The sequence below is a fragment of the Oryx dammah genome, unplaced genomic scaffold (genome assembly GCF_014754425.2).
Source record: "Oryx dammah isolate SB20612 unplaced genomic scaffold, SCBI_Odam_1.1 HiC_scaffold_20, whole genome shotgun sequence".
Classification (NCBI taxonomy): domain Eukaryota; kingdom Metazoa; phylum Chordata; class Mammalia; order Artiodactyla; family Bovidae; genus Oryx; species Oryx dammah.
Genome location: NW_024070204.1, coordinates 47766621 through 47782755, shown reverse-complemented (window position 1 = coordinate 47782755; position 16135 = coordinate 47766621). Strand labels below are relative to the sequence as shown.

At 36.2% G+C, this 16135-nt stretch overlaps 1 protein-coding gene across 6 annotated transcripts in view; it reads left to right on the top strand.

Annotated features, from left to right (window-relative positions):
• Positions 1-15919, top strand: part of SLC38A9 (solute carrier family 38 member 9) — a 91674-nt gene extending 75755 nt beyond the window's left edge. For 4 of the 6 annotated variants that reach the window (XM_040262543.1, XM_040262542.1, XM_040262544.1 and 1 more), the window contains exons 12-15: positions 5494-5607; positions 7164-7312; positions 11711-11800; positions 12986-13779. In XM_040262543.1, the coding sequence (XP_040118477.1) occupies positions 5494-5607; positions 7164-7312; positions 11711-11800; positions 12986-13151 (519 nt within the window). In that variant the 3' untranslated portion in view covers positions 13152-13779. Of the gene's footprint in view, positions 1-5493; positions 5608-7163; positions 7372-11710; positions 11801-12985 lie in introns of all 6 variants that reach the window. The other 2 variants (XR_005724808.1, XM_040262541.1) reach the window with 2 other exon arrangements.
• The last annotated feature ends 216 nt before the right edge of the window (positions 15920-16135 follow it).

The following is a 16135-nucleotide window of genomic DNA, read 5'->3' as shown; positions in this document are numbered from 1 at the left end:
ATACCCCTTCTCCAGAGATTTTATATTGTGGCTGGTTGGAGTAATTCTCCCTCGGTGAGGTGTTAGAGGTATCTCCCCAGTATTTGCAAGCCTTGGCTGCAGCGCACCTTCCTGACTCACCTGTTCCCAGTGAGTGAACAGCATGAGGGAGGAACCGGCCGACCCCAACAGTGCCGCAGCTGCAAAGGCATCTTCCTCAAAGAGATGTCTGGGCACTTTCACCGTCTCATGTGTATGTGTTTGTCGCTCAGTCGTGTCTGGCTCTTTGCGACCCCAGGAATTGTAGCCCACCAGTCTCCTCTGTCCATGGGGATTCTCCAGGCAAGAATACTAGAGTGGTTTGCCATTCCCTTCTCCAGGGGATCTTCCCAAGCCAGGGACCAAACCCAGGTCTCCTCCATTACAGGCAGATTCCTTACCTTCTGAGCCACCAGGTAAGCCCCATGACACAGTCTCATACTACCATAAAATGAGAGGACTGTCTATACTTAGTTTTGCTCCTGAAAATTTTTAAGAGGAATAGCTTTTCTTGAAATTCACATCAGCTTATCTGAAGGTATGCATTCCTCAGTGCAAGAAGCAGACTGAATAGAGATAAATATTTCTGTTTTATGGTCCCCAAAGCACATAGAAAGAGTCCTGCCTTTCATAATATAACACTCAATGGAACTTGAAATCTATATTCCATATGTAAATAACCATAAATGAGTTCTTGTTTCTACTGAGTTTGGGGACTAGCATTTTGTAGAACTAGTAGGTGAGGTTCAGGTAATAAAATTTGGCTCAACTTTTGTCACTTGTGGAAAATAGTTTTTTAAAGGCTTAGAAGTAAAAGTTTAAATGGATGATGTCTTCTTACTGTCTTAATTGGTTGAAACCAGTGTATAAAATGCTTCCCCAGTGACTCAGCAGTAAAGAATCTGCCTGCAGTGCAGGAGATGCAGGTTCAGTCCCTGGGTTAGAAGATCCCCTGGAGAAGGGAATGACCGTCCACTCTAGTATTCTTGCATGGAGAATTCCATGGACAGAGGAGTCTGGCAAGCTATAGTCTGTGGGGTCGCAAAGAGTCGGACATGACTGAGTAATACTTTTCATTTTTCATTGTATAAATTAAGCTAAATATGTACTATATTCTGAGAAAACTTTGTCATTTGATTTATTCAAGGAGGTTTCAGTAAGTAATTTGAGTCATTGAAGTTTTGTTAATACCATGATACAATATTTTCTTGAGATTTAAGTCAGAAAATGTGAAGCTTGTCAGGAACTTGGAATTTTTAATGTTGATTTTGGGTTAGTCATTCAGAGATCATTAAAAAAAAAAAAACCAAACTTTGAAAATAGAAAAGAAGACATAAGAATATAAAAGGCCTCATTCTCATCTATATAAACTATAGTTGTACTTGGATCTGAAGACATTTGTGAAGGAGAACAGTGAGGCTCCTAAACAGGGGTAGTGCTCAAATTTTCCAGGTTTTCCAAATTTGACATAATTTCATGAGGTTTTCTTTTCACTAAACATTTTTACCTATGTAACTAAATGAGATATAGTTTCTGTTCTTTAGTAAGACATACCTTACCCCAAAGAAAGTTGTAGAGTTGAAGATTATCCAACTCATTCCTCATTATCAGAATATATTTGCTCTATAACCATCCTGGATCTGTGGACCACCCTCTTCCCATTTCTTCATCATGTTTGAAAAAGAAGCTATACCATGCTTGTTTTGTTTTGCCTATCTTTATTTAGTTTTATTCCCTGCTTACTTCTTTTAAAACTATTTGAGGTGCTCATATCTTAATTTGTTATTTACTTTTTTCTTCTTATGAATCTTTGTAGTTTACTCAACTATATATGTCTGCAGTAGTTTTTATGTAAATGTTTGGGGTAGGCCTGTCTCTTTTTCAGTAAATGCTCTGCTGGATAGTCACTATGAAAAGTATGTGGAACAGAAAGATTATAAACCATTTTTGAGAAACAGAATGTGCTCCCAGGCCCACTTGTGCCCCACTTGGCATCCTTCCTGTCATTACTTCTATACTGCCAGCCCTGCCAGCTGCTGCTTATTTGTGAGGCGGAGTAAGTTACTTTATTAGTGTACAGGGTTCTTGACACATTTACTAGTTCTTATGGTCACTTGTGCTGATTTTTAAATATATTTTTTACTTTGAGCCTCATTTTCTAAAAGGTGGGTTTTTTTCCTGCCGTTTTCCATTAAACAGGCTTCTAAGAGGCCATATCTCCAGGCCTAGAATAGTGATGGCTTGGGTTCAAAGCCCACATGTGTGCATGCTATTCACAGGTGGCATGTTTCCCAGGATCGTGCTAGACCTCAGCTGCTCTTATATTAAAACATCATTTCTGTTCATTAGAGTATTTTCAGATGAAAACAGTTACTTTACAACTCTTGACATAGTTCTACTGAATTTACATTTAAACTACTGAGAAATAGAGCTTTTCTAATCGTTGTTATTTCTCTTGCATCTGTATGTGTACTTTATTGTTATCTTTTGTTACTCGTTATTTGGTACCTCTCTTTCACTGTTTTCTTTACTATTGTTTATTAACTGTGACACAAATGTACTATTAAACTGGTTAACTCTCCATTGTAGTGGCTAAGGGCATGAAGTTTGGAGCTGAAAAGTCTTTGGTTTGAATATTGACTTCACCAACTACTTACTGTGTAACCATGAACAAGTGTTGTAACCTCTCTGCACTAATTTATTTATCTATAAAATAAAGAAAAGGATTATACCTACTTTAAATGAGATAATGTATGTACCGTGCTTTGTACACAGCCTAGTACCTAGAGGCACTTAATAATTGTAGACAACGTGGTTATTTTTATCAACATTTACTGAGTTCCTGCTGTGTGCCAGGTATTGTCCTGGGTATTGGGGATATAGGGCTTCCCAGGTGGCACTAGTGGTAAAGAACTTACCTGCCAGTGCAAGAGATGTAAGAGATGCAGATTCGATCCCTGGGTCAGGAAGAGCCCCTGGAAGAGGGCATGGGAATCCATTCCAGTATTCTTGCCTGGAGAATCCCACGGACAGACGAGCCTGGCAGGCTGCAGTCCATAGGATCACACAGAGTCAGACACAGCTGAAGCGGCTTTGCACACACGCATGCATTGGGGATATAAAGGTGAAGACACAGTCCTTGTCTCAGGGATGTCATAGTCTAGTAGTATGGACCAACTTGGATATAGAAAAATTAAAAGACCAACATAATAGAAGAACTGTTAACCTTGACTACTTTGGGATGTGAAAGAATATTCTCTTTCCAGTTGATATCCTCATATCATAAATATAGATTCCTTTATAATAAAAATTAATGATGATTACAATATAGGGTAGTAGATGCCATATTTCAGATGTGTATACAGTGCTATAAGAACAGGGAAGCAGAAGGGGGAAACTCTCTCATCAGGAAGCCCTTGCATCTTCACCTTTTTATCATAGTCAGATTTTCCCCAGTTTGCTAAGGTATACATCTTTGCAGAAAGCCTGCCCAAAATAATATGCTGATCAGGTGGTATACAGACTAAAGACTATCCATGAAATGGTAGCTGTCCCTCTTTATATGGATACATAGCTCTCTGACACAACCATTTTGGCCTTCCAAGATTTTGTGTTTTGCAAAACTTCTTTCTTCTTGAGTAAAACTGAGTAAGCTGAGAGTGGAATGACTTTCAAACATCACTCTGTGAGACACCTACCCATTTTTATGAATATGGGGGTTCCCTGGTCCATTTCTGTTAATACCTCACAAGACCATCAGGCAACTCAAAGGTTGACTCCAGTCTAGCCTGGGATGGGCCCTAGAGCTTCAAGAACTAGAAAAGAGACTTTGAAACGTCTCTGGAGGTTTTTTTGGCTTCCCCTTGTTCACCCCTACACGGTTAGAAACTCTTAAAACGCTGGAAGCAGTCTCCATAATCCAGGTTCCTGCAGTTCCATAGCCTAATGAAAGTGTTAGTGAAAGCGCTAGTCGCCCAGTCGTGTCTGACTCTTTGCAACCCCATGGACTGTATAGCCTGCCAGGCTCCTCTGTCCGTGGGATTCTCCAGGCAAGAATACTGGACTAGGTAGCCATTCTTTTCTCTAGGGGATCTTCCCAACCCAGGGATCGAAACCAAATCTCCCCTGTTGCAGGCAGATTCTTTAGCATCTGAGCCACCAGGGAAGCCTCTACCGTCTAATTTAGGGGTTGAAATCCCTGTTTTGTTTTCAAGCTGATTGTCAACTTAGACTTGACTTTTAGGTTTCTCATAGTTTGTTTGTTTGAAGTGAATTTATCAACATTTAAGTTTAGAACTCTCTACTATTGCTTTAGCCCATTTGAGGAGAAACGTTTCCCCCAAATCAGAAACGTTTCCTAATACCACATGTCCAGTTTTCTTACTGTGGTATCAAACTAAAGCAAAATTGTATATAATTTTTTTCTTATCTGTTTTTTTAGCTTTCAAAGTAATTTGTGTTTAAAATGAAAAATGAATAAGCTTATTGCCATAACTTAGTTGTGCTGAATTGTTTGGCCATAACTTTTGTGGTGATGGAGACCAGATTTATGAGCTGTGGGATCTGTTCTGTTTGGATCAGACAGCTGGCTCCATTAAATATCTTGGAGCTTTTTACTTTGCATGGGGATGGTTGGGAGGGTGGGAACAGCAGTGGAAGAAAGCAATCCACTTTATTTAATGTTCTGCATTTGTTTACTGGCTCCAATCATAACATTGTGCAGCTGTTTAAACAGCTGCCTTTTGATTTCCTTTTGTTTACTGTTTAGGTTTATTAAGCTTGTCTTTAATACCTGCTTACTGTCTGCTTTTTAACTAGCTTTTGTACTTTATTAAATATATTTTAATATATACCAGTCTCTTTTGGTCTAGGTATGCTTTGATGATCTACGAAGTTAATTCACTAAAAGAAAAAAAATTTTTTTTAATTCCATAGGTCATACAGAAAGCAGCCTATTCTTGATTTCTTGTTGTCCCTTAGCTTTATTATTTTAGTTAAATATTTTATAATTTGGTAAATAAATTGCATTTCAAAATTAAGTCCAAATTTCAATCATGATAAACCACCATTTATGTTAACTTTCTAAGCCTGCCAACAGGTAGCTTAGTCTACATACTCCAGGTAGTTTTTAAAAAGTTGTCAGACTAGTTGTTAAGTATGTGAATTTTGTTTTAACAAATGTCTCTGAGCAACCTGGATACCTAGGAGATATATATTTACACAGAGAGAGCAAAAAGATAAATATTATATTTATTTGTCAGTCTTACTATTTTGGAGAAGGAAATGGCAACCCACTCCAGTATTCTTGCGCCTGGAAAATCCCATGGACGGAGGAGACTGGTGAGCTACAGTCCATGGGGTCACAAAGAGTTGGACACGACTGAGCAACTTCATTTTCACTTATTTTTTAGCCTATTCAGACATACTTACTAAAAATTTATTCATCATTGTGGGAATTTTATTCTCTCTTTACAGGTGAGGGACTTGTCCATTGCTTATATGCTGGTGACATTAACTTATCTCTATATTGGAGTCTTGGTTTTTGCTTCATTTCCTTCACCACCATTATCCAAAGATTGTATAGAGCAGGTAAGGCACTGTGTACCCTCTCTGTGTGATTGTTTATACCTTCATATCTGCAAGGCAAACAGTATGATACAGTAGCAATGTATACTACCAGACAGGCCTGGGTTTGAATCCAGTCTCTTCTATTTACCATGTGGGAATTCAGGCACCTTCCCCATTCTTTGTGAGCTTCAGTTTCTTCTTCCATTAAATATCATAATAGATACTCCATAGATTTTAGAAGGTCTCTCAGAAAATCTTCTGTATGCTGGCACCTGTGGTACTCAAATAAATGATTCCTATTATTTGCTTCTTATTTTTCTCTATGTGTGGATAATTATGCTAGTAGCAGTCTTGAATTTATAAACCCTCACAGAGACTATATTCAGTTCCCTGATTTTCTAAAGTCCAGATCTGGAAATGTCCTGAATAAACTGGTTTCTTAATTCATCGGTCCCTGATAATAGATTTGACACTCATTTTGGTACTAGGTGGCAAGCATAAAAGCAAAGAAAGACTGTTTCTTAAAAAGACAGAGGAAGAGACAGAAAGAATAAAAGGAACATTCTTTTACTAAAAGGCTGCCATAAATAATATTTATTATTTGATTTGACCCATCATAAACCTGGGAATAGCATAATCTCTAGTTGTATGTAACTGAAGAAGTTCTCAGAGAAAGTAGCATTCACAGGTGATTTTCATTCTAGTCAGAAGAAATTCCTCTAAAAGAGTGTAGTGGAGACAAAATATGATTTATTACCTATGAATTATAAAAGTTATTTCAGCATAATAGTGGTAATAATGTTCTCATCTTTTCAAGATAAATAGATTTGACTTATTGCTCTTTTGATAGTTTGAAATGTTCTCTTGATTTCCTTGATTCCAAAAGTTCTTTGGCAGCCAAATGTTTGCTGCAAATTCCCCTGATATGAAAAATCCCATATAAAGCCCACTCCCTTGGGAATAAGCATATCTGTGGTATTTGTATTTGAAAGGGAAAAAAATCTGAGTAATTGGCTTTCTTTTTCTTAGATGCCAAATGAAAATGGAGAACAGAATCATGAAAGGAAGTAGAAAAAATTTCTTTTCTATTTATTGATAGACTATAGATAATAGTGATAGTAAGTAATAGATATACTCTCACTTTATGCTATAATCTTTAAAAATGCTACAGTGTATCAGAGGAGAAAAAGTAAGAGAATCATTGAGAATGAAATAGCATTGAAACAAATTTATACTTAAACCTCATATACTAACAGAGCAGTACTTCTCAAACTATCAGTGGTAAACAAGGTCGTCTTTGTTGTTGTTTCAATGTCAAATCAATTGCAGATTGATACTTTTGTAAAACAAAAATATGCCAATGTCAAGTGTCTTTAAGTTTCTAAATACTTACTTTTAATTTATGTGGTTAGCTATTGAAGAGTAATAGCAAATAGTTTGTGAATGGGCGCCAGCCCACGAAACCATACAATTTGGGTGGCACCTGTGTTCAAAATAAGCAAAAAAATTCCATTTTATAAATTTGTATATATTGAATTTGATTTGTTAACATTACTTTATTATCTTTCTTGGATTAGAATTTTTTAGACAACTTCCCTAGCAGTGACATCCTGTCCTTCATTGCAAGAATATTCCTGCTGTTCCAGATGATGACTGTGTATCCACTTCTAGGCTACTTGGCTCGCGTCCAGCTATTGGGTCATGTCTTCGGTGACGTTTATCCTAGGTAAGGGCTCTTCTCTTGACCAGCAAGATGTGCCAAGCAAGAAATGACTGTGCAAACAGGTCAGTTTAAAATGTGACTGATCCTTTTGCTATGAAACTTTGCCTAATGAAAACGATTACTAAGGATAGACCTTTGGTGTTCTTTTCCCAGAAGAGCTTTAAAAATAGAAGCCGTTCCCTTGTCCAGAATGATTTAAAGTTAATTCCTGCCCATGTAGTTATGTTAGCTCTGATATCAGCTATATTTATCTTGTGATTTAGTTGCTATTAATCTACTCTTTGCCAAGAAGTTATCAGTATATAGTAGTACCTGTGTTAGTAATGTATGGCTAAAGAGAAGCAACTCATTTAGTTATTGGTTATTGGTATTTACTTGTATATTTGTTACCATTCATGCAGTTTTACATAAACAATAATGGTTTAGGATTGAACATGAGATACATAGCAAGTTTAAATTATCATTTGCTTCTGTAACGATTGCTATAATTTTTAATTTCTTATTGGCGATGAAAGAGTTTGAGTCCTCTTGAAAAATCTGTTCAAAGCTAGTCACCCTCATCCAAGAGAAGTTTCCATTTACTGAAACTTCCTTGTTGGCCCCTGGTTAATGCCTACTCTTACATTAAGTTTTATTATAGATTATTCTAGTAAAAAGTACTTAGTCATAACCTATTTTATTGGGAATAAATTATCTTAAATGAAGAAAGCTTTTGGATAAAATTTGAAAAAAGTTACATTTGCTGTAACCAACTAAACAAGTGGTCTTAACCAGTTTATTTGAAGTAAAGTAATGCAGTCTTTCCCCTCATTTAACAAATAATTGGTTAGAAGTATGTAGTTTTAAAAACAGAAAACTTTTAAAAGCAAACATCAAGAGTTACCAAGCCTCTAGCCTTGACAACAGCAGCAGCTACAGTTCTCACATTGGATTTCAGTAAATATAAGAATCCTATTGTGTTTATATGTCCTGCCATATTTATCGAAATAATACATTTTAAGTCATAGATGAAAAAAAATTCTAGGTAAATGCGTTATTCCTCTTTTCTGCCATTATTTTGCATAATGTTGGCGGTTAGAATGTTTTCTCTTCTTGGAAAAAGTCTGGAATTTCCCTCTTGCGTTCACATTACATTTCTTCCCCTACCATCAAGAACACATTATCATTTATCCTACAATTACAAGTACTCTACACACTGCATACTTTGGAGCATACTTTTTGATCTCAGGGCCCCTTTACACTCTTAAGGTTTATTTGAGGACCCCCAGGAACTTTAGTTTATCTGGGTTATATCCATCAATAGTTAACATGAAAAATTAGAACTGAGCTTTTAAAATGTTTATTAATTTACTTAAAAAGCAATAATAAAACCATTACTTGTTAACATATTAATGATATTTTTGAAAATGAACAATTTCTAAAAATTTTCTTTTACATTTCAAAACTCTTTAATGTCTGATTTGCTAGTAGATCATTGAATTACCCTATTTTCTACATTCATTCTGTTGTAATATGTAATTTTTGTTTAAATAAATGAGGAAGATACACCCTCCCATGGACACATAGTTGGAGCAAGAAGGAAGTACTTTTAATAGCCTTTCCAGATCATTGTGGATATTTTTCTTTGCTACTGTGCCAAACCTTGACAGGTGGTAGTTTTTTAAAAGTTAGTTGAATCTGAAACTCAGTTACATTAAAAGCCATTGGTTTGTCTTACAATTTGGATCTTCTACCCATGTATGATTTTATAACATTCAGTTCAGTTCAGTTGCTCAGTCGTGTCCGACTCTTTGCAACCCCATGAATCGCAGCACGCCAGGCCTCCCTGTCCATCACCAACTCCTGGAGTTCACTCAGACTCATGTCCATCGAGTCAGTGATGCCATCCAGCCATCTCATCCTCTGTCATCCCCTTCTCCTCCTGCCCCTAATCCCTCCCAACATTAGGTTTAGTCATTTGGAAAAGACTGGTTCACTGAGTTCTATAGATCTTCCAAATACTGACCCATTTCATTATATATTATCAAAACCCACTTTCACTATTATCACCACCAGTTGCATTATAAAAGTCTTAGATATTGGAATACTGTCCAGCTCTCATGGTGGCAAACACCAGCTCTCCAAATTCTAATTTTTACTTGAAAGCTCAAATGTTATCATTGGCAACACAAACTGCCCATTGTTTTTCTTGAAATGATAAGATCATACCATTTATTTTCAAGAAAATGTCTGTCACATATCCAAATCTAAAGAACCATAGTTTGTCTGTCTTTCAATTAAAAATGGTCTTTGGAAAAAACAGCACGGTTGTCCCCCAGTTCAGTTGCACAGGTGCTTTTCCTCAAGGCAGCCATTGTACTTCAGTATGCAGCAGGTGTGCTTTATTCTATACTTCCTATTTGATCATACAGAATATTAAAAAGAGGTTTGTTCAAAGTATAAGATTTTGCACCACAACTAAAGAAAGCTCGGGCACTGCAATGAAGAGCCCACGAGTCACAATGAATTCCCAGCACATCCGAAAACAAACAAAAAACAACACCGAAGTATGAGATTTAATAAAACTAATAATTTTCAGTCCTTTATCAGGACAATTTTTAATAAAACTTTTTTTTGAGAGTGTTGGCAGTAAAGAATACAGTATAGAATACAGAGATAGTTGCAGCTACTTCTGTCCAATCTAAGGGGGCAGCAGTTTACCCACCGTTGCTTTTGCAAAGCATGTTTTGTCTGACTGGAAAATAATTTTTACCTCAGAGCTTCCTGGAAGGGAATTGGAAACTTCCCTGAGGTTCGCGGTTACACTTTGAGAACCACTGCTTTGGAAAAATACACAAAATTGTTTCCTTTTACAATACAGAAATAACAGAGGCCCAGCCAATGTCTCAAAGCTCTGAAGCAATTTTAAGGTTGGAGTTTTTAGATAAGTAGTAAGATCTGGAAGCCTGAATATCTTTGTAATTCATCAAGATATATGACTAACCATTTATTTGTATATATAATTTTCCTGATTTTTAATTCTTTCTGTAATCTTTCCCAGGGATTAATTAACCTCTGATAACTTGGGCTCAAAATATTGCTTTGATATGTCACTTTGACTTTTATGGATCATTTTGGGAGGAAATGGAGTTATTTCTCAAGCATCACATTCCATCTACCATATGATTATTTCTGTCCCAAAATTGATTTCCCAAGCCTTGAATTGTTAACATCTAGTTCAATTTACTTAGCTGATATTCTGCTCATGGTAAATACTGAATAGCTTTACGTGACTAAATCTGAAAAATAAAAACCTGCCCATTTTGCCTTTCCCTTGATAAAATTTATTTTTCTAATTATAAAAGTAAAATAATACTTTACAAAGGAATACTATAAAACATATGAAATTTATCAGGTGTAGAAATGAAGAAAAACTACCCCAAATCCCAAATTGTAACACATCTCTACTCCCTTTTAGTGTATTTCTTTCTGATATTTTTTCAAACATTTTAAGATTTTATTGTGTAGTAAAAATCTAACTAGCTTTTTCCTCAAGTTGCCTAGATAGATTTTTACCATCTAGGTAACAATGATTATATATTTTTAACATTTTAAAATGTTTCCATCAAGTAAATTGTTACCCTGCCATATATCTAGGATGCTTCTGTCTTTTTACAGATCAGTTCAGTTCAGTCACTCAGTCATGTCCAACTCTTTGAGACCCCATAGACTGCAACACTCCAGGCTTCCCTGTCCATCACCAACTCCCAGAACTTGCTCACATTCATGTCCATCAAGTTGGTGATGCCATCCAACCATCTCATCCTCTGTCGTCCCCTTCTCCTCCCGCCTTTAGTCTTTCCCAGCATCAGGGTCTTTTCCAGTGAGTCAGTTCTTCGCATCAAGTGGCCAAAGTGTTGGTGCTTCAGCTTCAGCATCAGTCCTTCTAATGAATATTCAGGACTGATTTACTTTAGGATTGACTGGTTTGATCTCCTTGCAGTCCAAGGGACTCTCAAGAGTCTTCTCCAACACTACAGTTCAAAAGCATCAATTCTTTTTACAATTCAAAAGCATCAGTTCTTTTTACAAATACCTTTATGTTAATAGTTTTTTAATTTTCTTATGATATTCCACTCAAATGGAATTACAGATCAAAGAATGTAAACACTGATATACCCTACCAGTTTGCTCCTACAGAATTTAACCTAGTTATATAATTGCAGGAAAGGGCCAATATCACTGTCCCACAACCAATATTGAGTACTCCTGTTGCCTTCTATTTATGCTGTAATTTTATTGTCAAGTTTAAGACATTCTCGTTTTAGAGATGATAGTAATTAATTTCATTCTCACATTGATTGTTATAATTTGCCTGTTTTTATATTTTTTCTTTCTCCAAACTCTCTTCTCAACTTTTAGCATTTTCCACGTGTTGATTTTTAATCTGTTTATTGTGGGAGCTGGAGTGATCATGGCCTGTTTCTACCCAAACATAGGAGGAATCATAAGGTACTGCCTGTAAGGGAACTTTGCCCCTTTACATATTTGTCTTTATTTTTAAGCTTTTCCTATTGTTGTTGTCTTGATATAATTGTTTAAAATTCCAGTATTTAAAATTGATAACATTCAAGTATAGTTCACTGGTATCAGTTAAGGGGTTCTTTATCTTCCACTTTTTATTCCTCACTCTAGAAGCACCATTTTCCTTAGCCTTAGGTACCTTCCCCTTCTCTTTTTCTCATAATTTTCCAATGTATTTCTTTCTTTTTATCCAAAATAAAGTTATTTTTCATATATAGCATATAACTTCTTGGGGTACCTGGAAGGTCTCTAATATGTCAAGGCTATGTCCTAACTTTCTTAATCCATTTCTACTCAAGAACATATTTCAGTGTCAATTGTAGTCAGAAAGTTTAGATCCCAGATGGCTCTTTCCTTAATATCCATTCTCCAAATACACTGTGATAGGTTGAGTAGATTGGAATTAAAGCTGTGACCTCAGATTCTCATGGAAAACTAAAATTTAGAATGATCCGATTTTTCTTCCTCAACCTTGTAGAAAGCAGGACTGAGTTACTTTTTTTGAAGACCCTTTCCTATAAAAGTAGCAAAAGACAAAAGAGGAGACCTTTAGCCTGACACTTGTGAAATATAATGGATTTACAAGTTCCCTTTAAGCTGTTTATAAGGTAATTAAGTATAGGGAAGGAGACAAGTAAGTGTAGGTTCCTCAGTCATGTGTTTAGGTATTTTTGTTACTATCTTTGATAATTATGCTGAATACCAACAAGACATTCATCTGTTCTCAGTCTTAAGCAGATGCTTGCAGTCCTTCAACAACTCAGAATTTATAATTAGTTTATAAAAGATCAAAGATAGGAAGCCTATCTCCAGATGTTTCTGAGGAAGTAGCCATAATCACTGAGATACAGAGGAACTACAGAGACTTGAGAGATGAATGAAAAACTCTGTCAAGCAGATGCTATAAAGATGAACAGGAAATAGTATTTTATATTAACTTAGCAAGTAAAATAAGTTTTAAACTCGGATGCTTTATGTCAGCAACAAATGAATCAAAAATAATTTTATTGTAACATCCGATTGAGGATGATTTAAATTATCCTATATTTACCATAATTGTAAATCAGAAAAATGCAGAATGAATATTAACCTAAAACCTTTTTTATTCTGCAGGTATTCAGGAGCAGCATGTGGCCTGGCCTTTGTATTCATATATCCATCTCTCATCTATATAATTTCCCTCTACCAAGAAGAGCGTCTCACGTGGCCTAAATTAATCTTACACGTTTTCATCATTATTTTGGGCCTGGCTAACCTGATTGTTCAGTTTTTTATGTGAAATAGTCAACTGCCTTCTCAAGATCTTTCATGGTATTTTGAACTTTGACAACGGTTCCACATAAATTCACTTGTAAACACTGTTCTTGCCATGGCTATAAATGTTTTCCTAAGGTCATTTGATAACAAGGAAATAAGGGTCCATTAGTCAGTAATTATTATTAGAGTGGGGAAATGGGCAGTAAGAGTGGTCTTAATCTCCTTACCTTTCTCATATTCACTCATCTCTTCATTCTCACTGTCTTTTCCAAGTGGAAACGTATGCCTCTAGGAAAAATCATGCTAGGTTTTACTTTTAGAGATGTAAAGTGGGTAGGTTTATTTTGGCTGCAATAAAGATTCTCAGGGTGTCAAAGCAACTGTATTGCTCGATCCCATTTCTGTTTCAGTGATTCAGTTTCATTTTATTACTTGCTAGATCATTTCTGCAGTTTGCCCAAATCTTTACTGTTTTGGACAGTAAACCAAATACCTCATTTTTAAAAAGTCTCCATGACACCAGTGTTAGTAGAGAGAATTCTTATGTGAGTCCTTAATATCTGTTTTTAAAACAGGAAAAAAAAATCTACAATGTCAATACAGACCCCGTGGTTGTGAAACTTATACAAAATAAAGGAACTAGGAGAGTTTGTTGCAGTCTGACTCCTCTTTGTTTCTGATCCAGTTCTAGTTCCCCAGGCCCAGTTTGCATAGGAACAAGTATGGTTGTCCTCCAAGACCCGTGGGCTCTTTTGCTTTTTTTGGATCCCTGAGGATTGCATAGGATGTGATGACTGGACCAATAAGGAAGAGTGTAGGAAGCATGGAAGAGAGAGATGTATAAGGTGTTAAGGGAATAGAGAGGAGTCAGAAGGAGTGAGACCTCCGTAAAAGTGTATTCTTTGCAGGGGGTGAAAGTGATTTCTTCAACACAGGAAAGGATTACTTCTGTTTAAAGTATGACCTCCAGAAGGAGACCACCCACACACAACTTACTTCTGTACTTGGCAATGTGAAAGTATTAGGTGCTCAGTCATGTCTGACTCTTTGCAACCCCATGGACTGTAGCCTGCCAGGCTTCTCTGTCTTTGGAATTCTCCAGGCAAGAATACTGGAGTGGGTTGCCATTCCCTTCTCCAGGGCATCTTCCTGACCCAGGGATCAAACCTGGGTCTCCTGCACTGCAGGCAGATTCTTTACCACCTGAGCCACCATGGAAGTAATTGACAGGGTAGAGGTTAAATCCCCATAAGAAAAACTACTTGGATCTGAGAAAAGGATTAGGGAATCTAAATTCTTATAATTAAAAGTTCTCTTTTCCTTTCAAACTAAAAGTTAAATCAAAATCCAAATCCATGTCTTCCATGTAATGAAACCTCTATGTTCAGCTAGAAAAGGTAGATTTCTCTGATTTTATGGTCACATCAAACAGTATTATGTTAATACATAGTTCCAAAATAGTGCATAAATTTGTTATTTCCTTCCTATGAGAAAAACAGATGAAATGGTTTTTTAAACCTGGTAAAGAGCCCCAGATTTAAGACCAGCCGTTCTTTCTTTCAGCAGAGGTTTCTGTCTAGTCCACAGACCTGTACCTATAATGATGACCTATATTGCCTAAGCATTAGTCACTCAGTAGTGTCTGACTCTTTGCAACCCCATGGACTGTAGCCTGCCAGGCTCCAGTCTCCATGGGATTCTCCTGGGCAAGAATACTGGAGTGGGTAGCCATTTCCTTCTCCGAGGGATCTTCCTGACTCAGGTGTTGAACCTGAGTCTCCTACATTGCAGGCAGATTCTTTACCATCTGAGCCATTAATATACCATATATTACCTAAGCTCTTTTTTAAAAAGTCTGTTTATGAAAATTCTCCAACATGTATGAAAGTAGAAAAAAAAATGACAAATTCCTCATATACTCATCCCCTACATTTAGTACAATAATTATAAGACTTTGCCATTGCTCACCTATCCCCCAGTTTTTCTTTTCCACTGAAACTTTCTAAAGTCAATCTTGGAAGTTATGTCATTTCATCTCTATAAACCTTAATAGGCACTAATAGCCTCTTGAATGTAGTTATGTTTATTGAATGAGATGGTCTTTCTAAAGTTTTCGTTTGTTTGTTTTTAGCAAAAACTGCTAGTAGATTTTAAGTAATTAGAAAAATCTACACTAAATATCTGGATCTTCGTGTTACCTCTCTCAGAACAGGAGTATAAGATGGGAGAAAGTGTGTCTGCACCTCAGCATCTTTGTAACTTGAGAGTTTTGTTCAGTTGGAGACACAGGAATCAAAAAACAAACCTTGAGAGATCCCTGTTTATCCCAAGTTTCCTCCCTCGTCTTTAAAAACATGAGAGACAAACTTGCATTGCCTTTTTTCAATGATGTTAAAACACTGGAATGTTTTAACACATAGAAAAAATGATTTGGTATGTTTTTTCCATTTAATAAAATGAATATGAAAATGAATATATTATTTATTAAACTAAAAACCAATGTGGATATTTGCTTTTTGTTTTCTTTGAGAGATTTGCTAATTCAGAACTTCCAAAATCCTATGTTAGATTTATGCTGAGTGACTTTGCCTCCTTAGGTTTTTCTTCACAAAACCAGCTCCTTTGGCCTGGTGATTAGCTTGGTTGGAACACTCTTTGTGTGAGTCTGTGTGTCCTGGCTCACACATTAGAATGATGAGATAAGGTCCATTCCAATCATTCTATGATGAATTTTAGACTTTTTCTACTGTCATCTCTTTGAATTTTCTAATTAAATTTCTTTTACTTTTTGCTCTGATGTGATTTATGTTAGTTTGAATTTAGCTTAGTTAACACATAATCAAGGACATTTTAAAATTTAAAAGTGTTTAGAGAACTCTTCTTTGGAAGGGCTCTGGATGAATATGTAGTATCCTAATACTAAGCCAGAAAAAAACAAAGAAATATGCTTTGACATCTGACATGTGTGGGTATTCATCCAAAACCTGTTTCATCTTCACACCCAAA